Source organism: Phodopus roborovskii, unplaced genomic scaffold (genome assembly GCF_943737965.1).
Source record: "Phodopus roborovskii unplaced genomic scaffold, PHOROB, whole genome shotgun sequence".
Classification (NCBI taxonomy): domain Eukaryota; kingdom Metazoa; phylum Chordata; class Mammalia; order Rodentia; family Cricetidae; genus Phodopus; species Phodopus roborovskii.
This window is the reverse complement of record NW_026126602.1, coordinates 7,278,221-7,305,659: the sequence shown is the minus strand read 5'-3', so window position 1 is coordinate 7,305,659 and position 27,439 is coordinate 7,278,221. Positions and strand designations below refer to the sequence as shown.

At 42.4% G+C, this 27,439-nt stretch overlaps 1 protein-coding gene across 7 annotated transcripts in view; it reads left to right on the top strand.

Annotated features, from left to right (window-relative positions):
• The window catches only part of Kiaa1217 (KIAA1217 ortholog), a 488,613-nt gene that overhangs the window by 210,293 nt on the left and 250,881 nt on the right, over nt 1–27,439 (top strand). For 5 of the 7 annotated variants that reach the window (XM_051205692.1, XM_051205691.1, XM_051205689.1 and 2 more), the window contains exon 2: nt 4,827–5,110. The exons of 1 other annotated variant lie outside the window; for it this stretch is intronic. In XM_051205692.1, the coding sequence (XP_051061649.1) occupies nt 4,997–5,110 (114 nt within the window). In that variant the 5' untranslated portion in view covers nt 4,827–4,996. Of the gene's footprint in view, nt 1–4,826; nt 5,111–20,893; nt 21,100–27,439 lie in introns of those variants that run through there. One more of the 7 variants, XM_051205694.1, reaches the window with a different exon arrangement.

Genomic DNA, 27,439 nt, shown 5'->3' with positions numbered 1-27,439 from the left:
ACTGGAATTAGTACAGGGTCCTGGTTAGATGGAGGGTATAGGAAGTGGAGTCTGCTTATGTGAGCAGCCAGAGGATGTGTCCCTTCAAATACATAGTGCAGTGGTTGTCACAGTACACCTAAAGGCTTCACAACCAGACAGCAACTCCCTGAAGACAAGGGCTCTTTGACAACTTTAGAAAAACTCTGTCTTTATAATCTTAGCATTTCAGAGGTCAGCAAGTTTGAGTCTGGCCTGAGCTATATAGATACTGTCTTTAAATAAACAAAACAACAATAGCAAAAACACCTTAGCTAACCACTATGAAGAAGAAAGGAAGAGCTAGAGATGTGGGTTAGTAGATGAAGTGTTTGATTCATAAGCATGAGGACCTGATTTGGGGTCCCCAGAACTCACCGAAAAAGCTAAATGTAGTGGCACCTGCCCATAATCTCAGCCCTGGGAGGTGGAGACAGGAGGGCCTTCTGGGTTTGCCAACAGCCAGACTAACAGAATTGATGAGCTCCCATTTTTCTGCCTCACGAAACAAGGTGTAGCATAGTATAGGAAGATACGTAACAGCCATCTCTGACCTCCAAACAAACTTGTACAGATACATTCACATATACAAGCATGCATACATGTAAACACACACACACATGCACATGTACACACACACACACAGGAGTATGTGAGCTACGTAATATATAGTAAGCTGTGTGTGTGTGTGTGTGTTGGTTATTTAAGACAAGATTTCATACTCAATTACACAGTAGCCCCAGCTGACCTGGAACTCACTATGTAATCCAAGCTAGCTTTGAACTCCTACCTCAGCCTTGTGAGTGCTGAAATGTTAAGTGTGAGCCACTGGACTCCCTAACCTTGACCAAGAAATAAATTCTTAGAGAAGTTTAATTCAGTGGTAGAGTGCATATTTAGCAGGTCTGTACAACACTTGGAGTTTAATTTTCAGAACAAAAAATAAATGAAAAGCAAATAAGATAAAACAAAATAATTATCCCAGAAAGATAACTGTACTACTTCTGGCTTCCAGCAGGATGAGGAGTGCCCAAATGATGCAAAGGCCCAAATCCCTCATTATGTTTTCTGACTCAGCCAGAGTAACCCAGGCGTGGCAACACCAGCTCCCATAGTCCAGCAGTTGCCTGTCTGAATAGTCTGCCGTGTGGATGGCTCCTTTGGGAGGCTTGCCTTCCTACAACCTCTGCCTTTTTGTTTTCGCCCTCCCTGGATCCTCTCTACCTTTCATGCCCAGGATGTGAACACATCCCAGCTGGAGTCCCCAGGTCTCCCAGGAGCAGCTCTTTGGGCTGCCTGACCTCCCCCCCCCCCCCCCCCTTTCTGGAGAATGTTTAAGGGCTGGTTTTCCATTGGAAGCTCTTGTTTGCTCTTTGCTCTGCTGGAAGTGGGCTCCCTGGAAGAGCTTGGGAGGGGCAGGAAGAGGAAACAGGGCTGCCTTTCAGCTTTGCCCAGGCCTTGTCTTCAGGCTACAGCTTCACTACTTTGTTAGACAAGGATTCCCAGAATAGCAAACAGCCAGACACACCCATATTTACATCTTAGCACCAAAGCTCTTTCCAAACAAGTAGAACTGCCCTTCTGTTGGCAGCTTGAGAGTCCACTCTTGGGCCTTTCTTTATTCGAGTGGATAATGAGGAACTGGCCTGCTTAGGTCTGACGCTGTGACTGTGGAATTGTGACAAAATGGACTTTGACTGTTTCTTCTCTTGTTTATGGGTGCCCTGCCTTGGGTTTTATGCTCAGCTAAAAGGCCACATTCTCCCCCACATGGCTACAATGGTCCAGATGTCATTTCTCCTCCAAGTGTGGTGCTGGCAGCTTCTAAGAGCAGAGGGAAGGAAAAGCCTAAGTGACTAGGAGGAGTGTGAAGTGGCTTTGTGTGGACAGTGTTGGCTGTTCAGGTGCTGGTGCCTTGTTCCGGGTCAGAGGCAGATGGGACCTAGGGCACAATGGGAGGGGTGATAAAGCAAAGGAAGATAAGACAAAGGTGGGCTCTTTTGCCAGGTGGCCTGAATAAGTCTTTCTTCTTGCCAGCTGTGGGTGCTGTTTCCATCCCTTTTCCCCATAGCACATTCTACCTTATTGGGCAGCTGGAAACATCTAAAAATCCACAGGAATGTGAAAGAAACAGAAAATAGTGTAGAGTTGATGCAGTTTTCCCCACGACAGGTATCAGGAAAGGGTAAGAGTTTCGAGTCCATGCAGTGAGACGATGAAAAAGTTACTATCCACCATGACAGTGACCTCAAGACTCTACTTCTACCTGGCCGGCCAATTTACTTCAAGAAAGTGGGAAACTTTAGAGTCTGCAAGGGTTAACTGTTCCTGATGTCTTGACCTGCTCTACTGGTCCTTGGATAGAGCTGCTCATCTGTTGAAGATCTATGAGTCCAGTAGAGTGTCTTCCTCCTGCCTGTCTGACTGGTTACGGTGACTCCATATGGCTGAATGTAGATGCTTGTTTTTAATGCCCAGGTAAAGAATAGCCTTGCCAGAGATTCAGACTTGTCCATTAAGCTAGCTGTCCTGGGTAATTTCTAGAGATTACTTTAATGTGGATGAAAGCAGTCTTGAAAAGCCACAGGGTTCTATCATGCACACAATGGTTTTGGATAATATAAAAATACATGTAACACACACACACACACACACACACACACACACGGATGCAAAAGGTGAAGCTGAGTGTCCCTGTGGCACATGTGCTTTTAGCCTGAGATAGGACCTTTCTGCTCTTAGCTTAGTGTTTTGTGGTGGTGCTGGGGCTCTGACCCAGAGCCTTGCATATCCAAGAGTTTCACCTCTAAGCTGCAACCCCCAGTCCTGTGTTCTGCTCTATGGAATAGACTCTGTGGCTCCTGTGTCATTAGGAAGGTGATGCAAAAAAAAAAAAAAAAAAAAAAAAAAAAAGGAAACCTGTGATGCAAATTAGAGATATTACTTAATAAAGATTACTTTTACTAAATAAACAAAATCATACTAATCTCTCACTACCTTTTTAACTAAAACATGTCTTCTCCCTCTTTAAGTTCACTGCTGAAACTAGTAAAAGCTAATAGCAACTAATTGGGCTGTTTCCTTTCCTTCCTCCCTCAGTGTCTGATGGAAGAGATGCTATAATGAGCAAAATAATGAAAAGAGGGGTGCACAAAAAAAAGAATTATTCTCAGGACACACACTGAGCTTTGGAAGACTAGAACAGGAAAACTAGCCAGAGATGGAATATTTTCCATTTCTTGCCATCTTCTCTTTGCAGAAGTTTCCAGGCAAAGAGGGGGTAACAGTGTCAGGATGCCTGTGCCCTTGCTTTCAGGGAGCTGGTTTATGCCTAAACTATGGACACCTGCTGCTTTAAAAAAAAAATTCCTAAACCAAAACCAAACAAATAAATAGCAGGGGCCTTTAATTCCAGCACTTAGGAAGCAGAGGCAGCAGATCTCTGTGAGTTTGAGGCAAGCCTGGTCTGCATAATGAGTTCTGGAACAGCCAGGACTACTCAGAAAAACCGTATCTGGAAAAACAAAAACAAAAAGTTGCAGTTATTAGAGGTGGGTTCACATGCTCCTGTAGAGGTCAGGGGACAATTTACAGGACTCAGTTTTCTTATATCACTGTGTGGGTGCTGGGGCTTGAACTCATGCCATCAGGTTTAGTGGCAAAGTCCTTTACCCACTGAGCCTATTTTTCTAGAAAGGCTGTGCGAACTGGGTTTGATGGGACATACCTTTAGTCCCAGTACTTGGGAGGCTGAAGCAGGAGGATCTCTGTGAGTTCAAGGCCAGGCTGGTCAATATAGTAAGCTCCAGACCAGTCAGGACTACATAGTGAAACCCTGTTTCAAAGCAAAACAAAACAAAATCAAATAAACAAACAAAAAAGCTCTAAGTGTTGTCTTCTTGAATCCTTGTAGCTTCTCAGTGTTCGTTACTTTCATCTCCATCTTAAAAAAAACAAACCCCAAAAAAAAAAAACAAAAAACAAAAAAAAACAAACCAAAAACAACAAAACAAAGACAAAAGGGAGCAGGACAATCTGCACAGTACACTTTGAACTCTGAGTGTCAGTCTTGTAAATCTTACTTGATGTGTTCTAAGGATAAGCTAACTTGACTCTGAAAGACCAGCTTGGAAGCTATCTCCTAGGTCAAAACCATTAAAACATACCCATGGCTCTTCCCTTGCTGTGTGTGTATTAGATGAAGTCATTCCAGGCAAAATGTGGCTGAACCTTCACTTTACAGCTCCCTGACTATTACCTCTTATGATATATCCCCTTGCTAGGCTCATAATGATAATGGAGAAAAGGCACTTTCCAGTGGGTCAGTGGTACCAGCGATCTTCTGAGGGTTATATAGCTTATCTTTCTTCTTGGTGCTGAATCACATGTGTCAGAACCATCTTCAGTTTAGAAAGATTCTTAAATCCTGTTAGTAGGTTGAAACTATAAGGAAAAATATACAAATAGAATTACTGGGGTTAATTTTGCTGTAATTACAGACATAGGCAGTTACCAGCCACAACTGGTCTGCCCGTGCTTTCTCATTTGTAAGAAACTCAATGACAGAAAGAAATTTTTAAAAAAAAATTTTTTTTTTTGCTGCAGCATTTGAAGTACATTTTTTTTTCAAATTTCTTCTGATTGTAATACAAACAAATAAACAAAAAAGAAGAGAACAACAACAACAAAAAAATCTGTTAAGTTACATTGATTAGTTAGCAACTGCCACAAGCCCTCTTGGTGTTTTACAAATGAGACTCCTGTGAAATCATTAATTGTAAATTGCACTTTTGTTCTTCATCTTGCAGAACAAGGGAAAAGCAATCTTCATGTAACGTCTCTGGAAGATGCAGCATGCCGCCGGCCCAAGGAACGCCTGTCTAATGGACATACCAGGGCTCAGGTTTCCAAGCCAGCCCGAAATATCCCCAGGAGACACACTCTAGGTGGGCCCCGAAGTTCTAAAGAGATCCTGGGGATGCAAACATCTGAGATGGATAGAAAGAGAGAGGCATTCCTAGAGCATCTAAAGCAGAAGTACCCCCACCATGCCACTGCAATCATGGGCCACCAGGAGAGGCTGAGGGACCAGGTAGGAACACAATGTCAGTTGTCCTGGTCTTGCTCATTCAATTAAAACTATATATTTTAAATTTATATATTTATTCACTTGTGTATACATCTAAGTGTCTGTGAGAGTGTATGAGGCACGTTTGTATGTGTGTGTGCAAACCGATGCCTGTGCACAGGGGCCAGAAGGGGGCGTCAGGAATCCTTGACTGTCTTTCTACACCTATTTTGAGGACCTGACTCTCCCTGGGGCTTTCATTTTCTCAGCTAGACTGGCAGTCAGCAAGCCTAAATGATCCTCCAGGCTGGGCCCCTCTTGGAGCTGAGGTTACAGGCATGCACAAAGGCATTGAGCCACCCCTCTAGCCCACTCAATTGCTTTGTTACTGTTGTTTCAGCATTGAGGTTAGAACCTGGGGCCTTACCTATGATAGAAAAACATCCCTACATCGATCATTCATTGTTTTCTTTCTTTCTTTTCTTCCTTTTTTCCTTCCTTTTTTATTTTTTTTTTTCTTTTTAAGAACTATTAGTAGTAGTACTATTACTAATTATTATTATTTTGATTTTTGTTTGTTTGAGATAGGTTTCACTGTGTAGTCCTGGCTGGCTTTGAACTCTCTATGTAAATCAGACTAGCCTCAAACTTGTAGAATTCTGCCTGCCTCTGCCTCATAACAGCTAGGATTAAAGTCATAAGCCATTACACCCAGCCCATTATAATTGTTTTTACTTGTGTACTGGTGTGAGTACGTGAGTTTATGTGTACTGCCTGCATGCAGGTACTTACAGAAGCCAGAGACAACACTTATGAGCTGCTGTGTGGGTGCTGGAAATCAGACCTGGGTCTGGTACAAGAGCAATCCAATGTTCTTAGCCCCTGAGACATCTTTCCAGTCCCCACAACTTTCTAATGAGCAAGATGATCTTGGGGTCCAAAGTGAAAAGATGGGTTAGTGTTCCTATCATGTAGTTGTTCCTAATTTCCAGCTTGGCTACACAATTTAGGTTTAGGACACAATTTAGGACAGCTAAGAGTGCTGTCCTTAGAAGCAACATAACAAGAGAACAGGGGTCTGATCCAAGAGGAAGGCTCACGTGCCATGCAGTTCTCCAAAAGTGAGCTTTCATTTTAAGCACAAATACATCCAATACATGGGGCATGATCTTGTTTTCTGAGTAAGACATGGTGCAACTACAGTTCATCCTGAGAGCACTTAAGTGCTTGGCCCAGTGAATGAACATATGAGTAAATGATTGAATGAGTGAACGTAAAAATTTGTAAGTACATGTCAAGGTAAAATAGAGCATCTAAGAATAGACTTGTGACAAGCCTCTTTTCTTCAAGCTGACATCAGGCTTTTTGCTGCTGTTCTTTTTACTTCTTTTGTAGAAATCACAGATGTTTTCCTCTGCATCCGTTGCTTTCTGCTGTCTTCAGCTACCTGTTTTCTCTGGTTATCTTGACAGACAGCCATACAGATATCACCCAGCTGTGGCACAGGGTATTATTGTTCCTGGGCCGTGTGCAATTACTTTTTAGCAGAGTGAGCAGGTTTAGGGTCACAGGAGATGGTGTGGCTTCCTCTGTGGCCCTCACTAGCCTCTTATCAGATTGACCTTTGAGGCTGGAGACTGTAGTGAGGAAGCAGGGAACATTCAGCCAGTATTCTGAGTAGGTGGGGAGCAGGTAGGGGGAGGGCTCTACTGACCTCCAGGTACTGACACAAGCTCAATTTTCAGTCTTCTGTCTCGCCAGTCAGTTGCCGTGTACTGTCTAAGTCACTCAGCTTTTGATTATTCATAGGCATGGGTACTGGCATCATCTGGTACAATTTCAATCCACAGTTGGTCCTTAATTCTGTGTCTCCCTTAAATGGAACATTCTCTGAGGATTCTATCAGAATGCCTAAAGTTGTGAAATGTGCTTTCCTTTTCACATTTGCCTTTTTTTCTCCATCATGTTGCAAAAAGGCACACTATGGACTGCAGAGAGGAGATGGGAAACCTCACTGATACAGAGGTGGGCTGATGGCCCACTCCTGTGTAACTAAGGAGGACTACCTACCTTTCCTTTAAAGGAGTCTCAGCAGCATTGATGTACATTTGAGCAATGGGATATGGGCTTTCTTCTCTTTATGTCACTGTTTTGGTGACAAATACTACATTTGATACAAATCTATTCATATGGAAGTAACTTAAACTCAGTTATGATTAGACTATGAAGAAAAGCTGGGACTTGAACCAAAAGATGTGTGAACTGGGAATTCTTGTTCATTCTGCTATCCTAAATGATAAAGGTTATGGCCTGTAAGTTTGTTTTTTGTTGTTTGTTTGTTTCTTAGACAGGGTCTTACTATGAAGGCCTAGCTAGCCTGGAACCCATTATATAACTGGGCTGGACTTGAACTCACAGGGATTGTCTGCCTCCTGAGCCACCATGCCAGGTCCAGAGCTTGTAAGTTTAGAGTAGATGCTTGTTATACACAAGAGACAGTATACTTGAAGAGGATGGAGGTGAGATAGGGAAGTTAAAAATCTGTGTTAAATGGGAAGGGGGATGGGTTAGTGGCCTCAGATACTGACCTTATATTCCCAATAACACCAGTGCTGGAGTTGCAAGGTCACCTAGCAGCTGTCCCCTCCAGATGTGCACAGATGCCAAGTTCCATCTCCATCTCTTTTGTATCCTGTGCTGATGGTCTATAAGGTGGGAGATATTGAAGGTCACATCTGTGCACTAGGCCTGTTGCTGAGGTTTGTGAGTCCATCCCAACGAGCTCAGTAGATAACAGAGAAGACTTGGGGAGACTTGGGACATTCCTACAGACACTACCTCATCTTCCTTGTCTCCAACCACCATGTGTACTCTTCCTGCTACCCTTTGTTCACAGACCTTCTGCCTGGATTTTCCCATGGAGGAAATCAAATAAGACCATCTGATGCACATCTCCAAACTCTGAGACTCTAAATATCAGCAATTCCTTTGTGGGCTGTGTTTCTGGCTGCCTCCCCAGCATGTTTGAGAGAAAGACAGAAAGAATACCAAGACAAAAATGATGTATCTGGCATCTTACATGATAGCCTGGTAGCAGGAAAATCTAGGAATCTTCTAATTTCTTGGTATCAAACAAAATGAAAAGAAGAATGTGCCCTGCTTCAAAATCTTAGTTTAAGCACTAGTAGAGAATTGTAAATTTAGGTTTAATTTTTTTAAATGTATTATCTCGCATGTGTGTTTGTGTGTGCCCCTGCATACAAGTACAGAGGTCAGAGGTCAACTTTGTGGAGTTAGTCTTTTTTGTCTACCTCTGTATGGGTTCCTGGTAGAAAATGTAGCTTGCCAAGCTTGTGTGGCAAGCACTTTTACCAGATGAGCCCTCTCCCTGGCCGTGTATTTGAGTTATTAAAAATTGTGAATGCATATTCTTGAATCTCAATTATTGAAAACCATAGAGAAAACCTTAATGTATTTCAAAGTCCTTAAAATTTGCAGGTGACCATTTGCAGTGTAATGCATGTTTGTATAAGAGTGACTGCGCTCATTCCTGCCTCTGTCCACATTCTTAGGCCTTTTCAAACAACTATTTATCTACTTAGTTATTTGTATGTCTGTATACACACAAAGATATGAGTATGCGAGCATATGTGTGGGGGTGGGTGACAGGACAACTTCTAGGAGCCCATTCTTACCTCTACTTGTTGAGGCATGCTTCTGGGAAGTTCTCCACATCTGCCCTGGAGGGCTGTGATTACAGATGCTTGCTCCACACCAGACTTTTTATGTGGCTTGTGGGAGGGGGGTCACTTGCACTTTGACCCCTCTGAGTCATCTCCAGGTCCTCTTGGGCTTTTTTAAATTGTGTAAGGCCATCAGACAGGAGGTCCCATTGCCTGGCTGTGGATGGCAGAGTATGGTTGGAATGCAGCCTTCACTATAGGCTAATTGTGGGATTTGGCACTGATGACTTCAGTCAAAGCTTAATGAAATCAATATCATAGCACTGAGCACCAGCTGATAAAAATATCTTCTCTCCCGTGGCAACTCTTAGCATTGCTCTGTTCTGGTTCATGGCCACCTGCATATTTCCAGGACTTTGTTTGAAATCCTCGTTCCTTTCCAGCACAAATGGTTGATTATTGGGGGAGGTTTATTTATTTTCCCTTTGTCAGTAAACAATTTTAGTGTATTTTGAAAGCTTATGTTTTTAAAGTCTGACTGGTCCTTCTGCTTCCACTTTCTAAAAGCCAGCATTACAGTCATTTGTCATGACCTGGCTGAAACTGGGACTTTTCTTACATTCAAAGAGTCAGATCAGTGGCTGATCTTGCAGAGAAACTCAGTTTGATTCCCAGCACCTGCCTGGAAGCTCAATCGTTCTGGCCTCTGGGCACCAGGCATGCACATATGTGTAGGCAAACAACTAAACACATTTAACAAAAAAGAGAACTCAGATTTTATGAACTGAGTTTTCTCATGTACATGTTTAGCACTATGGTAAAGGCACCACAAGACATAATAAATAAGATGTAGCACTATCTTCAAGTTAGTGGAGAAATAGGTATTCATGTGCAAAGATTGACCCTGTATACCTATAGTCCCAGAGCTAGAGAGGCTGGAGCAGAGGGATTTTGACTTTGAGTCCTGCCTGGGCTACAAAGTCAAAAACAAAAGCAAAACTGAAGGACAAGTGAGTATAGCTGACCCATGGGAACTGGAATTCATGGCTTTGCTTCAGCTGCAGCAATATCTATCCCTTTAACTGGCTTCACTTTCCCAGAAGGTCTGTACTGAGCTTGTCAATAATCTTATCAATTCAAGGGACAGGACAAGAAAAGTTTTGGTCTCCTTTGAATCAGAAGGACAAGAGGTTTTTGTTTGTTGAAAAATTTTTACTTTATTTTGAATTTTAGTTATGTGGGTGTCTGTGTATGAGTCTGCACTCGAGTGCAGATGCCCTTGGAGGCTAAAGGGATCTGATTCGTTAGAGCTGGAGTCATAGTTGTGAACTATCTGCTATTGGTGCTGGGAACTGAACTTCACCTTGACCAAGCCTGTGGTGGTGGCATGCACACCTTTGATCCCAGCACTTGAGAGGCAGAAACAGGCAGATCTCTGAGTTTGAGGTCAACCTGATCTACAGATCAAGTTCAGGGACAGCCAGGGCTACACAGAGAAATTGTCTCAGAAAAAGACAAAAACCAAACCAAAACAAAAACCCACCCATGGCCAGACCTCACCTTGAAAAAGAGGAAGCATTCCATATGAAAGGGGGGTTAGTCAGAGGGCACACTTCTGAGGACTTAAGGGACTTCACTATGAGTCTCAATGCCACAAACTGATAAATGAGGTGACATGATTTTAGAACAAAATGAGCACCATTCTTTGATGGGGGAATATCCTTCTGTATATATGCTTCTCTTATTGGTTGATGGATAAAACACTGTTTGGCCAATCAAGGCAGGAAGGGACTAGGAGATGAGGAGAGTTCTGGGAAAGCTAGGCAGAGAGAGACACCATGTAGAGACCAGGCAGATAGGATGTGCCAGGCATTCTCTGGTAAGATAAGTCCATGTAGGAGTACATAGATTAATAGTTATGGGTTAATTAAGACAGAGCTAGCCAACAAGAAGCCCTAGCCAATGGCCAACAGTTTTATAATTAATATAGCATCTGTATGTTTATTTGGGGCTGAGGGCAGTGGGACCTGATGGGACAAGAAAACTCTCGCAACAATTTTTTTTTTTTTTTTGTATGCAGAAAACATTTTATGTCACATACCAGACTAGAGAGTACAGACTCTGTCCCCTGATTTTTTTCTCTTTTGCATACTATTTTTCTGTAGCTATGTTAGAAGAAGAAAGGTATGATAGGAGATATATAACTAAAAACTCATGTATTCGTCAGTTTAGATCAATCATGCTGTATAACAAATAGACCTTGTGGTTCATTTAGGGTAGGTTCTGATTCAGCACAAAAGACTTTGCCTTTTCATCTTACAAAGTATGCTAGTGATTAGGCAAGTCAAGTCTCCAAGAATGACTTAGTAATTTTGGCTCCTTCTATCTTGTGGAGATGCTATCTCAGTACAAGTTCCGGCCAGTGTTAGTAGGCATGAGGTTCACTAGTGATCCTGTTGGAGAGAGAAAAAAATCGTGGTATTTAGCTGAGTCATCATGAACATTGGAAAAATGCTACTGCAGTCAGATCTACACCAATAAATGGAAGGACTGTAGTGTTATAAATCACATATTGTAGTCAGAGGGTCTATGTTAACGAATGGTCAGTTTGTCTTTCATGAAAGACTAGTGGCTGTATGAGCAAAGAATACAATAGTATTTAAAGGATCAGTGTGAAAGTACTTCCTAGAGAAACTCTATGTAATTTTGAAAGTCTAAAGGCAATGGACATGGCTTTAGGGACCAGAGTCATCAGTATTCAGACAGGATGAAAAATAATAATAAAGGTATGAGTGGAAAGAACAGTCAAATACTTAAGAGAAATGATATTACTTAATGAATAAATGAAGGAGTTAGTTTAAAGCTTTGCAGAGGGCTGCCATTTTAAATTATGACATCAAGAATATTTGTGTAGCCATTGCCTAGCATGTATAAGGCCCAGCCTTCAGCCTCGAGAAGCACACATACACTCACTACACAGATTGATATTCAGTGATTGAAAGGACTTGGAGATAGATGAGATGTAATTGCTAGAGTGCTTGCCTTGAAAACATGAGGATCTGGATTTCCAGTGCCCAGTACCTGTGTAAAAGGCTGACTGCAGTGACACACAGGACTGTAATCCCAGGAGACAAAAGGATATTTACGGCTTGGTGGCTAGCCAGCTAAGCAGCAAACTCCTCCAGGTTTGTAAGAGGCCATGTCTCAAAAAAATAAAGTGAAAGCAGCCAGGTGTGGTGGCAGCACTGACCTTTAATCTCAGCACTGGGGAGGCAGAGGCAGGCCAATCTCTGTGAGTTCAAGACAAGCCTAGTCTACAAAGAGTTTCAGGACAGAGAAACCCTGTCTTGAAAAAAAAAAAAAAATTAAACAAGTAAATAAAAAAATAAAGTGAAGGGTGATCGAGGAAGGTACCTGATATCAACCTCTGGTCTCACATGGACATGTGAGGGACCACTGGGGGGCAGGAGAGGAGAAGGAGGAAGAAGAGGAGAAGAAGAAACTAAAGTGAAAAGGCTAACAACTCAGGGGCTGCAATTTTGCTTGGAAAATTCCTCTTGGTATTCATTGACCCTGATATAGAAGGAGAGGATTACTAAACAGTGATGATCACTTTCAACGTGATACTTAATTGATCATCATCACCCTAAACATTAGCTTTACTTTTAATTAGTGTTGTGGAAAACAAGAGAGAACATCCTGAGAACTGTCCTATGTTAAAGCTCTGTGAAATTCAACTGGAAAGCCTGTTGAGGAGTTCAGTGAAGTAGGTGAGAAGTAAGGGGAAACCAGAGCCAAAGTATGGCTATGCAGAGGCAGAAAATAGTCCTCAGCAGAGCCTACAGAGAACTGACACCAAAGGAGATGGAGAATCTTGAGATTCAGTCTGGAGCAGAGGTGTGCACTTATTCATAAACACCAGTTTGCCTTCCTGTTTGTTGCTAGTCAAGGGTGCTTCTTGGCCTATTTGGGCATCTGTCCACCTGTTCTTGGAGTGATTCAATCAGATGGTTAATATTATGGACAGATACACAGAACACAGATTTGGCATGATATACAAAGGGCAAATCCCAGTATCTACCTGCCAAGGCAAGTTTTTTTTTTTTTTTTTTGGAAAGAGTGTGAACTTTGGGGGTCTGGTTTGAGTTTATAGATGCTAAGACACTCTTACCTGCATGATTGTGGGTGAGTCACTCATTTCCTTGAGGCCTTTTCTTAACCATAGACCAAGGCAAACAGTGCTGTGGTGGTGAGGACAGGATGAGGTCATTAATCCCCATTGCAGTAGATGCTGTATACACGTCTGAACCCTTCTTGGTAAGGGAAAGGTAACAATAGTTAAGAGAATTCTAAGTTGCAACCATCCAGCTCAGGACCCAGTTTGTTGACAGAGGAAAGGAAGTTTCAAATTGGGGGAAAACTCTTGGTTATCAAAAGTAAAATTACTGGTCTGATCTTTGACTATGCTAATAAGCAGAGTGAATGAATCTTTGGTGACATTTTAGTAAGTGTTCTATTGCTATAAAGAGATACCATGGCCACAGCAACTCTTACAAAGGAAGACATTTAAATAGGGCTGGTACAGTGTCAGAGGTTTTGTCCATTGTCATCATGGTGGGGAGAATGGCAGCACATAGGCAGACATGGTGCTGGGGAGTAGCTGAGAGGTCCACGTCTGAGTTCATAGGCAGCAGGAAGAGAAAAACACAGGGCCTGGCCTGGGTCATTGAAATCCACAAAGCCTATCTCCATGCCACTCTTTTCTCCAACAAGACCACACCTCCTAATCCTTTCAAATAGAGACACTCTCTGGTTACCAAGCATTCAAATCTATAAGCCTGTGGGAGGCCATTCTTACTCAAACCACCATAAGTGGAGAATTTCAGGCAGATAGGTGTAGAAGGAGCATTCAGTGTTGGGTTGTTTCTCAGTGGCAGAGTGCTTGCCTCCTCTGAAGAGGTTTAATAACTAGCAATGTGCAAACAATGAGAAAGAAGAGAAGACAAAAGAAACACTCATCATTTGCAAAGCGAACTTGACCCACACATATACCAATTAGGGTCTTGTGTTTTAAGAGAACTGCATTTGGAAATGGTGCATGCACCTCTAGAGCTTGAAGCTCAGTGAATGGAGGAGCTGTTGGAGGGAAAAATTTCATGCTGGAGATCAAAATTTGAGTCTCAGAAAGATGAGGAAGTCAAATTGTCCTGATTAACCTCTGTATCCCCAAGATCTCACCTGTGCCAAGGATTCTTATTGGATGGTGTTCTTCTGGAGTAGGGAGGACCAGAGGGATGATGTTGAGACAAGGATGGAGGTGATTCCCTTATGACCAGCCTAAGAAAAGTGGAAGTGGACTTTGGAGAAGAACATCCATGGATATAAGGACAGGGAAGCCAGGTTGTGCTAACACGTGAATGCCAGGAGAAAGTGTGGATCCATAGACCTGGGCCATGGTCTGGTATTAGATTAAAGGCAAAGTTTAAAAATCAGCTTTCTGGGCTGTGTGAGAGGGATGATGGCACTGGCTTGGCTGCAGGCTTAGTGTCCAGACAGACCAACAGTGATATAAGGTGCAGGGTGGCAGCTATGGTCTGGAATGTAACCAGAAGTACATATTGACACACCAGACATTAGGAAGGAAAGTGAGACTATGACAGACTGGAGGAGGTCAAAGGTGCAGAAAGGGCTGTCACAGGTTCAGTGGAAATAGATCCAAGACCCGATTTCAGAGGCTGGGAATGATGGCACACACCTTTAATTCCAGCACTTGGGAGGCAGAGGCAGACAGACAGAGTTCAAGGCTAGCCTTGCCTACATAGTGAGTTCCCAGACAGCCAGGGCTACACAGAGAACCTGTCTCAACAACCCACCCACCCAAAAAATGAAAAGGCTTGGTTTCAGGTTTCATTCTATTATTCAGCCTGTACAAGGCCCTTCAGCAAGTCACCGAGTAGTGATGTTTGGAAACATTTAGTCTAGAGAACTGAGAAGTAGGGCTGGGAAATGGCTGAGTTAGTGATGATGTGCCTGCTGTACAAGGATGAAGTTCTGACTTTGGATCCCCTGCACCCACACAGACACAGTGTGGTCTGTAATGAGAGCGAGGTGGGGAACAGTTGCAGAGATAGGATGAAGGTTTGTGTGTGTGTGCCCCCCCCCCCCCCCACCCCCCCCCCCCCCCACCCACAAAAAAAAAAAAAAAAGGAAAATAATGAGAGGACAGAACTGACATCATGGTGTCAGCAATTCTCCTGGGGATGGATTGGGTGGGAAAGCATTAGGCCTAGAACCTGCATTTGAACAGCATTTGGAAGCATCTTTTTGCAGCTTCTCAGACCTGCTCTCCCACAGCCTTACTGCATCCTCACTTTGCATTCTCATCTCAGCATCTTTGGCTTTGCAGGTCTGCCCTTTCTCATTACCTGTAGTTTTTCAGGGGCATCCACAAACCTGTCTTGTGTGGGGGTGAATCTGAGCCTTGCGTGTTCTGGGTCTATAGGATGAACCTTTGAACTGAGGGGTTGAGTTTTGAGAGTATGGGGCAAATATCAGCAGGCATTGCCCTGCCGGTTCTTGCACCAAAGAAGTATCTTTGCCCAAATGGAATGGGCAATGACTTGGTGTCATGAGCATTTATTGGCATTGCTCCTAAGTCAGTGATGCTGCTTAGCCAGAACCAAGAAGATGAAGGCTGAGTAGGTTTGGTAAAGACAGGAAGTGGGGTGCGAAGAGAAACTGATGGCCCAAATGTGCTGTGAGGGTGGTGAACTCCTGTATTTTGTGTCCACCTTGTTTTCCTCCTTCTTTGTTCCTTCCTCTGTCTGTTTGTAGATATTTCAATAGAACCAGAGCACTCTCCTGTGCAAAAGCATGCTAAATACAAAATGTGTGAGAAGCAAAACTGTGAAAAGACCAGCATGCATGTGTGCCGCCTTCCTGATCATTTTTTCCATTACCCCACACAGCATTTATATTTCCTTCTAGTTAGAACCCATATTTTCATGTCAAATAAGCTTGAAGAGAGCAAATATGTTCATGCTTTGGCTCAGATATATTTTTTTTTCTATTTTAACAAGAATTAGCTTACATTTTTCTCTTCAAGCAATCTATCTCATTGTTTTTAAGCTTCTATCTTAAATAATATCCTTTCCTAGTTTTTAAAAAAATTAATCTTGTTTTCATATTTTCTTTAAACGAGTTTACTTTTTAAAAAACTTTAATTTTGTGTACATGAGTGTTTTGCCTGCTTGTATGTATTTGGAACACTTGTTTGCCCAGTTCCCATGGATATCAGAAGAGGGTGTTAGATCCTCTAGAACTGGGGTTACAGGTGGTTATGAGCCAATATGTGGGTACTCAGAACCCCAGATCTTCTGCAAGAGTGACTAATGTTTATTGTGTGTATGTGCACATGTACCACGGTGTACATGTATTGTTTACTCTGTGTGTTCGTGTGTGTGTGTGTGTGTGTGTGTGTGTGTGTATGCACCATGGTGTACATGCAGAGGTCAGTAAACAAACTGCATGAGTCAGGTTTCTCCTTCTGTCATGTGTGCTCTATGGATCAAACTCAGGTGATCAGTTTGGGCGTCAGATGTCTTTTCCCACTGATCATCTCACCAGGCCAATAGAAGTTTAAATTTAGTGTTTCTCTGTAGCCCTGGCTAGCCAAGGATTTGTTTTGTAGACTAGGCTGGCCTCAGACTTGCAGCAATCCTTATGCTGCTGACTGCTGAGTGCTAAGACTATAGGCATGCCCTACCATGCCCAGAGTCATTCTGGGTTTTGATAGGAGAGTTCATATTGCTAACATTAAGAATATCCATCATTACTCTTCAGTTTAATTTGATCACGAATCTGTCTATTCATCTCGATTACGTATGGCTGGTGCTGGGTAAAATTTGACAGGCACTTGAATTTAGTGCTTTTGGCAAGCTGTGTTTGAAACAGCAGGAGGTAACTCCAGGTGAAATGACCTAAACACCTAGGGGCCCATGAGCACTGGGTCCTATGCCCAGAAACTCAGACAGTACACATGAGCCTGGAGTTAGGAGAGCTGTCAGCCAGAGTTCTGTAGAGCAAAAACATCAAGGTGCCTTTTCTTCAGGAGAACTAAGCCTTTGCTCTTTAAACCTTCCATTGATTGAATTATGGAGGCTAATCTGCTTCACTCACACCCTAATGACTGACATGAGTCACATCTGAGAAATTCCTTCATGGCAAAATCTACACGGGTGTCTCATGGAACACCTGGGCACCTCAGCTTAGCCAAGTGGCAACACAAAATTAACTGCCTCCCCTCCCCCCCCCAAGTACCATTAAGCAATAGTAAAAAGAGACAGTCTGAGGAGCAAGGCCTGCTGGGATGCAGGATTACCAGGATTGGCCTCCACCATCTCCCTCAAAAGTTCGAATACTGTTTTTCTTTTGATGACACTGAAAGTATGACTTCCACTTACAGAATATGTCCTTATTTCTTTTAATGGCCATCAGTTTTCTTTGAATGAGGCTGCAGAGATTTCTAGAGAGAGTGGTGTTGTTTCATTAGGCCTTGTCTTCATCTTTGGGATCTGTCAGCCCTGGGGTTATGAGGGCTGAGCCCTGAGTCACTGAGTATTAACGTTGCTCTGTGCTGTGTATGCTGGCTTTTGTACAGCCCAGAGCTAGAGCAATGCCTTCCCTCTGCCAAGCAACCATTGCTGACACTACTTCCATCTTAGACTCTCTCCCTGGCTGGACAATCCCAGAACCCCAAGAATCTCTTCAGTTAGGATATCTGGAGGATGCACAGAAAGTCAGTTTGCCCTTTGCAATCCGATAAGGACTTTGAAGTTAGTTACAGAAGAAGCCACTTGGCCTGGCTTAACTTAGTCAAGATTTTCATATTCCCCTGGGAGTGGGTTTATTAAGCTAGGGATAATGCTGCTTGTGGTTAAGCACAGACATTCTGGGGCCAAATCTTGGGCCCTCCCAGATTTATATAGAGACTCCAATACTTTGCTTCTGTGGGAGACCACCTAAGCTAATCTCTTTGAGCCTATCTCTATGGAAGCTGTCTCACATTGAGGAAGTAAGGATTGATTATTTGAACAAGGAAAGTATTTACTGAAGTGTCTCTGCTAAATGACTGTTTCTAAGTCCTGTGTATGGAACCTCTTTTAGCAAACACTTGTACTCTTTCATTTTTCAGAGGCTTTATTTCTGAGAGCACTCTTATTACAACCTAGATTTGTTGGAACAAATTCAAGGGTGTTATTTGCTCTCCTGAGTCAATTATAGACGCCTGTGATGTCCCTAAAGTTAGAAACAAAGCAGCCTATTGCATAGTTATTTTTCTCCTCATTATAATGAAGTACCTGGTATAAGAACCCATGTAAAGATTTATTTTAGTTCATGGTTTGAAGCACAGTCCATCGTGGTGCAGAAGGCGTGCTCGCTGGATCAGCTATATAGCAGAAACTGGAGCTGCTTCTTGGTATTCCACCAGACCAAGAAGGGAGGGAGGAGAAGGAGTATGGGGAGAGGCTGAAGCATAACCTTTAGGGCCTGATCTCCAGATCCCACCACCTTCCCCCAGCTTGGCCCAACCTCCTCAAGGTGCCAGTGCCTCTCAAAACAGCGCCACCTGCTGAGACTTAACTTTTCAAACACGAAAGCCTGTAAGAGACATTTTGCATAAAATCCTTTACTGTGGGTTTTTGTTTTTGTTGTTGTTGTTGTTGTTGTTTGTTGCCTTTTTGTTTGTTTGTAGGGTTTTTTTGGTTTGTTTTTGTGGCTGAACTTGGTTACTGGTTTAGTGAGAGTGAGATACTATTAAAGTGGTAGGCAGCTCTGGGAATCCCTCATTCGAGAACTGTAAGAGAAATCCTTATTGACCAGGCCACCTCTAATCAAGTCTTGGCATCTATGCCAGCCCTCATGTGTTGTCCTCACTTCTAAGATTGCTGGCGCATGAAACTAGTGCACACTGAATCAGCCAAGGTTCCCACATCCCATGATGTCATCCCCAGCATTTACCTCTGCTTGTCTGCCTGTGAATGGGTTAATCCTGGCTTTTGCCTATGACTTATTTTTGTAATTATCCCCATGTCCCTTTCACATGCTGATTTTTTAAAATCTCTTTTCCAAGCTTGCCGTGAGTAAGCAAAAGCTGAGATACTGTCATTTCCTAAATAAGCCAAAGGGAAGATTTGGCCCATTATAACCACTCTGCCTGCTGAGTCTACTGTTACATGCTCTACTCTAATGGAACTTTGAGGAATAACTGCAGACCTGACTGAATCAAACCCAGATCTGCTTCTATCTCGTTTTTGTTTGTCTCACGTTGTGTTTGTACCCCATTGGGTAAAGCATAAGTGCTGGTTTCATCTGGATGTATTTTTCAACTCACAGAGGTAGTAATTGACTCTCTGACAATAGCCTTGCCTCCCAGAAGTATTCCAACCTGAGCTGCCATACTACAACCGGCTAGTTCTTTAGTTCTTGGTTCCCTTAAGAAGTAACATCCCATCTGTTGACTGTGCACTGGGGCAATGCAGAACTCAGAATTGTCAGTGGCTGGGATCCAAAGCCCTTTCTGTTCCTTCACAGAAAGAGCCATTCTGAATTTTTGAAGCCAGTGCTTTGCTCTCTGCAGAAGACAGCATGAGCTTGGCACGGTGTAAAGGTTAACCCTTGGTCTCTGGCCTTTGAGGGTAGGTACTTCTGAGCCTTGTGCAGTGTGCTGCAGGATGCTAGAGAGTCATGGCAGGTGGATCTTGCAGCACTGTTGTACCCAGCACTATGGTATTGTGTCTGACCTCATTCAGTCCCATGGAAGCCCTTTATGCTGTGGTACCTGACAGCCAATTGGTAATGGTCTCCATAAACTCCTGTGGATATGGACCAAATCCAGGCAAACATTTCTGGTTCCTGGAGCTCAGTGGTTTAAAACCTGGAGAATATATGGTTTCTGCAACCACATTTGGTAGTAGAAAAAAAAAACAAAAACAAAAAACAAAAACAAACAAACAAACAAAAAGAATGATGAATGCAGCATTATAACCAAGAGAATGTAGGGATAAATTGACCAGAAATGTGTCCAAATCTTCCAGTAGCCAGTAATGATTTCATTTAAAAAAAAAAAAAAAATGAGATGGTGGAAAGATGGCTTAATGGTTTAGGAGCATCTGCTGATCTTAGGACCCAGGATCAGTTCCTAACACAGACATGCTGGCTCACAGCTGTCTTTATCTCCAGTTCCAAGGGATCCAACGATGGTTTCTAGATTCTGGAGGCTGTGGCCACACATGTGGTACACATATAGACAGATAAGCAAGCAAAGAATTTATACACAAGATTAAAAATTCATTTAAATCTTTTTCACATTTGAGGTAGTGAATATTGTGTAAGTGCATAAAAGCAAGTGTCTTTTCCATCCTGTCCTTCCAAATCCTCAAATAGATATTCAGGGCCAGTCCAGTTACTGCCATAAATTGGGAGACATGCACATGCATGCCTGGAAAGAGTTAATAGTTTCTGCACCTCCTCCTACCACCTCTGTAGCCACAGGCCACTGGAAATGCACACAGCTGCACTTGCACACACACACACACACATACACTCAGGTAAGGAACCTGTTTTGCAAGTTTCCTGGTTAAAAGTAGGTAGGGGGTTGGTGGGAGAGCAGAGCTGGGAAGCCTTAGAAGCATAGATAGAAGATTTTTCAAAACCTGAGTTTTCAAAGTAACTTTACCCAGCAGGAAAGGGAGAGCCACACATGTGCCAGGGTGAATTTTCCCCCCTCTTCCACTGATTAAGTGCATTGTTAGACAGGGAGGGGCAGATTAACGAATGCCTATAATTTTGATCATTGTTTTCTGCAAAACAGCTCAGGCTTTGAAAATGAAGCCACTGTTCTTGGCTACATTGTCGCCAACAGCACGAATTACACCATGCAAAGATTCCTAGCCCCTCTGAAAAGGTTTCATTAATGAACAATTTCAGATGACTGTTTAAGTCTTTGCTTGACAGGTAACGTTGGCATGTAGGCAGGTGGGGTTAGGGTTTCCATGGAGATTTATGATGTCATGCTTGAAAGAGCATGTCAAGACAGCCAGTTTAACAAGTAGTTACTCTAAAAGTCCTATAGGCTACAAGTAGGCTTTATGCAAATGAGGAGAGTTTCACTGGGAAAAAACGGCAAAAGAAAACAGCAGAGGCATGGAGGGGGTTTTACCTGACAGCTCGGAAGAAGGATGACCCGACAGTCTTTTAGAAACGGAAAGTTTCAGAAGATGAACTAGAATTCTTCCTTTCACTATCTCACCTGTGGAGTGCTTGGTGCAGGTAAAATACATGGTTTTTTCTTTGTTTGGTTTTTTTTTTTTTTCTTGCAGTTATTGCCAAGAGATTATTTGGAAACACTGTGGTCTGCTCTGAGCATTGTTCTCTTGGCAGGAAGAATAGAGTCCATAAGCATGGCTTTCCCACACGGAGTGTTCCAGCTTCAGGCCTGTTTTAAGGGCTTTTTGTTGTTGTTGTTGTTGAATGAACTGAGATTTTTGAATAGAGCTGAAAAGCAGGTGATGTATTATGCATTATTCAGATTGTGCCAGTGAATAATGCTGTAAGAACACCAAAGATAAGGACTTACAGGGTGGCTGAGAATTGAGATACTATATGCATTTGTTGACTGTTTCTAGATGCCGCGTGTGTGTGTATGTGTGTGTGTGTGTGTGTGTGTGTGTGTACACATCTGAAGCTAAGACTTGGGTAATTCTGGATTTTCATTTGTAAAATATGAAAAATAAGATCTTTGGAACACCCCAGAAATAATCAGGGAATCAGATTTACAAACATGGCACTTTTGTTTTCAAGTGTATGTGCATGGTTTTTCATAAAAAGGTTTTCTAGGACTAGGGGGAAAATTACCATGCTGGAGTTATCAGTTTGTAGACTTCTAAGAAAACAGTTGTGAATAGAGAGGGGGCAGATGAAGGTTTCATGGGGAATAGGGAAATGAAGGTATCTGAAAGTCTGGTCCCTTTGTCGGTGGGGGCTGGTGGACACCCCTGTTTGGATGTAGCAGCCCTCAGGTGGCCGGAATCAGGAGTCAGCAGAAAGGGGCTATCCCCTGGGTGTTATCCCCTGGGTGTTAACTGTTCTGTGAGTAGTTAGGCTCTCCTCTTCAAAAGAACTGAGAAAACTCTTTTGTCTCTTTGCTATAAAGCAAGAGATTAAAGCCGGGGGCTCCAGCTACCTGGGACTTGGGCACTTGGAACTTTCTGAGACAAAAAAACTACTGGTGGTAGGCTTTAAAATGTTTTGAATATGTAAGCGCTGACTCTGGAGTCTCAAAAGAAGTCTGAGAATGTGGATTAGCACCAGAATTGACATTCAGTGAAATTGTTGTTACTATTTAGTGCTGGCGGGTGACAAAGGAGACTGGGAATCCTGGTTTCCTCACTCACCAGCTATGTGACTTGGGGAAAGTAAATTCATATCCTTAAGCCTCAGTTTTCATCTCCATACAGTGAGGGTGACAGTCATGGTGTTGTGGGACAACTCCAAAATGCCTCAGACATTATGGGTTGTTTTTATTTAGGACGCATGAGGAATTGTTGATTCCAAAGAGATGGTTTTTCCTTTCTCTTCATGCTAGTACAACAGCCAAGCAAAGACTTTTAGAGTCCATGTCTTGGGCTTTACAAATGAGAGATCTACAACTCAGGAGATGAAGGGAAAGAGAATATACAGAAAATTAATTTATCATCAAAGTGACTCCTAAGCAGCAGCAAAACATGCTTGTCATATATCTCCTTGTGCAACTTGTAGAGAGTTGATTGCTATCATACGAATTTACTTTTTACTGATAACATGCTCATCGGAGCTCAGGCTACAGTAAACACTCATATTTTGATATTGCATCCACTTCACCCCTCCCTGGGCCACAAGAAGAATCACGTGTAGATGCCATAGGGATTGTTGAAGTGGAAACCAAGTCACCCAAAAACTGTGGGTTCCGCATGACACATGAGTTCCAGGCTCTTTGCTTCCTTTTTATTCTAGACTTTGTCACCTCCTTCCTAGTCTCCATCCTAGATTTGGAAGCAGCTCATGGTTGTATTCTGCACTGAGTGGAAGAGATGATCTGTTTTTCATTGTGTTATTTTTAGCTGTGGCACTTTTTTATTATTTGTTGTTGTTTGTCTCAGGCAGGGTCCTGCACGAAGCCCCATTATCCTTGAACTCACAATGTAGCTTTAGCTGGTCTCCATCTCCTGATCTGTCTCTTGGGTGCTAGGATCACAGGTGTGCATAGTGTCTGGCTCTTGAGAAACAACAGTGTATATAGTCAGGGGAAAGGGTTTGGTAGTTCTGGGTTTCTCTAAGCACTTTGCAAAGTTCCGGGTTTTCAAAACTGCCCATATTTGATGCTGTGGGAGAGGCTCTTAGCAGGAGTTTGGGTGGGCTCCAGGAGTTGATTCTAGAGTGGCTTTGACATCTGAGCTGCTGAAGCTCTGAATGTGCTCACTGGTAGATTAATGCCAGTGGTCAGATGAATCCTACTTGATGGCTGACTCCAGTTTCCAGCCCCATGTGGGGACCTGAAGAAAAATCTCTCTGGTTATTTTATCTCCAGAGACAATCTACAAGTCCAAAAGCAAATCTTCATTTCATAAGAGAGTTACATCAGCTGGGAGGTTTAACTCGGGGGAGAGAGTTCACCTAGCATGAAATCTACCAGCAACAGGGAGCCAAAGCCTCAGATAGGTTTAGAAACACTAATGAATATTCGGTTTTTTTCTTAACTGGCAAACCTCACAGTTGCTCTGCTTTCTGTTATGCTTAATTATTGCCATTGAAGCTATATCAGATAAGTGAACAGTGATTGCATACTGCAGTTTGGATCATGGCTCAAAGTCAGAAAGGGGAGAGTCTAGGTGCTTGGGATCAAATCCCATCTCCTGTAGCACAAACTTTCAGTTATAGGGCATTCCTTTGCCAGTCAGAAAGAGCAACTGAATTTTATCTTCTTTTATTATCTTATGGATTGAACTCAGGCCCTCCTGCGTGCTAGCCAAGCACTGTACCATTGGCTAATGTCTTGAGTTTTAAAAGCCTCTTAGTAAAGTAAGTGAGTGAGTGGTCTTACGTATTGTATTATTGCCCTATAAATCATTTGTTTATTGTATTTATTTAGGTATGTACTGGAAACCCTAAAAAAAAAACTGTAACTAGTTCTTCATAGCTGATGGTGGAAAAGGTAGAAGAAACAGTGTTCTGTGTGGGAGGACAAAGCGATTCTAGATGTTGATTACATACAGTCCAACCTTTTAATGCTATTTACTGCTGAAAACCATTGGAAGCACCCAAGTTTACAGTGTGTGTGTGTGTGTGTATACACACACCCCTGTGTGTTCATTTGTTGGCTATTGACCCTTAGTGTAATTTGTATCAGGCAAGCCACTGTGCAGCACAACCAGTCCCAAGCACCCATGTTCTGAAGCTATTGAAGAACAATTTCTAAATTTTTTTTAATTGTTTTGTTTTGAGACAGCTCTGGTTGGTCTCAAACTCAGGATCTTGTTACATGTTGGGATTGGAGGTACATATGACCATGCCTGATTTCTCCAAAACCTCTTTATTTCAGAGATACTCATGACTCATCATGAGAAAGCCTTGGCATGACAGGTGACTTGTCTTCTTGCTGGGTGGCTACTGACAGCAGAGTTGGGGTAGGGAAAGCAGCAAGTTGTACATGCCGGTGCATTGTCAAACAGTGTTCTTAGTTTCTTCAACTGTTTTATAGGATGTACCCTTCCAGAGGGGACCAAAGTCTGGATATATTTTTCATTGTACACTGTAAAGCATAAGGCCTGTGATCAATTGCCTTTTCATAACCCCCCTGACTCTCATGTTTAACCTGTTGCTTTGGATGAGATGAAAGCTTGTTTCTCTTCTGCCATCTTCTGCTCCTTCTTTTTTTAGATGGGACGTAGGCTCTCAAACACCACTCAGCCCACCTGTAATCTCAAGGCCAATGTTATGCAATGTCTAATCTCTTCCCTCTTGCTATTTATAACCAACAGAATAAATCTTTGGGGGTTTATGATGACTGTGGCCTCAGAAAACTGGAAACCTTTAGAGCCACGAGCTATGGAGGAAAGAATAAAATCAGGGCAGTCTTAGTGGTGACAAAGCAAGGACTGGCTTTTTCCTGGTGACAGGAATCTCTGCTTTGTTTGCTTTGGAGAGGAGACTAAATACACAAGAGAATGAGAGCTGGCTGTGTGACATGTAAGAACAAATGTAAAATGTTACCATGTAGAGATATACATGTCCTGAGTTCTCCCAGAAAGGTGGTGTTAGTATTTAATTCCTTTTTTATATTAAGTTTTATGACTATTGAAGAAAGTGCCTCAATTGATTGCCTCATGAAGGACTACTTTCTATCTCTTCTTTGTGCAGTGTGTGTGTGTGTGTGTGTGTGTGTGTGCGTGCATGAATGTGTATGTGTCCAGGTGTATATGAGTGTATGTATACCCATGTGTCTATGAGTGTGTATGTTGTGTTGTGTGACAGTGTGTATGTATGTGTATGTAAGACCATAACATAAACTGTCTTAGAACAATATGGTTTTAACAGCAATTATTGGAGTGGTCCCCTACCTTGACCCGATCCTTTTAAAATTATATTTAGATTCCTGCCTTTTTGTGTCCGATGTTGTGAGTACTACTGTGACCCTCCTTGTATCTATAAACATATCAGCACACCTAAAGGACAAATTTCTTGAGGTCAAATCAGATTATTGGTGTTGAAAGATGTCACCCAAAGACATTTAAGAAACTCTGGTTAATATTGTGGATAGGGATATCACAGGGAATGTTGCATCACTTTCATATTATCTAGTCTCTGTGTTCATAGCAAATGACAGAAATCCTACATGTAGATATGAACATATGACCAAGTTTGGCTAAATAAGCAAAGCGCAATACTAGTATCATGGATATGATTCCTTGGATATTAAAAAGAATGGGCCACATTTTTATTTAAAAAGCATGTAGCCAGGTGGTGGTGTTGCACACCTTTAATCCCAGCACTTGGGAGGCAGAGGCAGGCAGATGTCTGTGAGTTCAAGGCCAGTCTGAGGACAACCAGGACCACACAGAGAAATCCTGTCTTAAAAAACCAAAAAGAGAAAGCATGTACAGTTTTTGTGAACTTATCTACAATTGTCTAGATTAATATCCAACACATTAGAAAGAGAGAATGACAGGATAGCAAAAAATGGAAGTTTAAAGAATTTAAAACAAAATAGTTGTCCTGGACTGTAGCCTGCTTTATTGTGAAGGAGGACACCAGACTAGCAAATGAACTAAGACAATAGACAATGGCCTCGTCTCCATCCCAACAAGCCCTGTTGCTTGTGGAAGGAAGGAGTGTTCCCTTTCTTCTTCATGAGAGCCATCACTTTTGACCTCAGGAGCAGTCTCTCGAGTTTGCTCAGTCATGATCCCTCCTTCCTAAACACATACTAGTTTGGGTCCTGAGCAACAGGTGTGTTTGGCTGAAATATTTTTAGGCAGTTTGAACTCTTCAGCCAACACACCTTTGTAGAGTGGAACATCATCCGGCTATCACACAAGGCACTCACTCCATTACCAAATCCCATACTTTAGCAAGATCGATACACAGAATGTAGGCGTTTTCTTGTTTCGGTTCGGTTTTGAGATAGGGGTCTTATTGTGTAGATATTGTGTTAGGGCTTTTAATTTCATGGTTGATCCTCTGTCACAGCTTCCCAGGTGTTGAGATTATAGGAGTGCACCCTTCACCCCCAATTGTTACTTAGGTTTTCATGGGAAGTTTCTAGTTATGCCACAAAAATTCAGCTTCCTAAATGAAGCCCTATCTTAAAACAGACTATTGCTATTTGCAAAGTGTACTAGATCTTTTCCATTCAGAGCAAGAGAAGCCAGTGATAGAAGGCACACCATCAGAGTATGTCCTGCCCAGAGAAACTTAAAATAAGCACCACATTGGGTAGTCCCAATGCATTGAAGAAAGCTTGGATGTGATTTGGAGTGCCAACTCTTCTTAATCCAGGTGTGCAGAATCTGTCCAGCCCTTAGAAATTTGTGTGTCCTGTTAGCACAAACAAGTGCTGTCATCACAGTAACTGCATTTATTTCCTCCTTTCTCTCCAGTAGCTGCTCATGAAACTCCATTATCCTAAGACTTTACATTCTGCAGCTAATGGTAAATGCATCTCAATACCGTATTTTGCAGTTGTGCACAGGCTTGCCATTAGTCAGCTAACCCAGAAAGAATCATGAGAAATAGCTCAGTTTAGAGAAAAAAGAGGAAGGTCATGGCCGTAATGTGCAAATCGAGGGGAAGCCATAATTGAAGCAATTTCACTAAAGAGAATATAATTACTGTTGCCCTGGGAGGAGCTAGGTGACTTCTAAGCCAAATGCAACTTTTATAAATCATTAGAAAAATGGGCCAAGCTTCCCATATTGTGGGATAAATAATGATATTTTCTTCCTCAAAATATTAAATATCATAGGTTTAAAAATATTTTAAAATTGTTTATTTTATGGAGGTGGGCACACATGTGACATGGTGGACTTATGGAATTCAAAGGACAGCTTTTGGGGAGTCATTTTATCTTCCACCA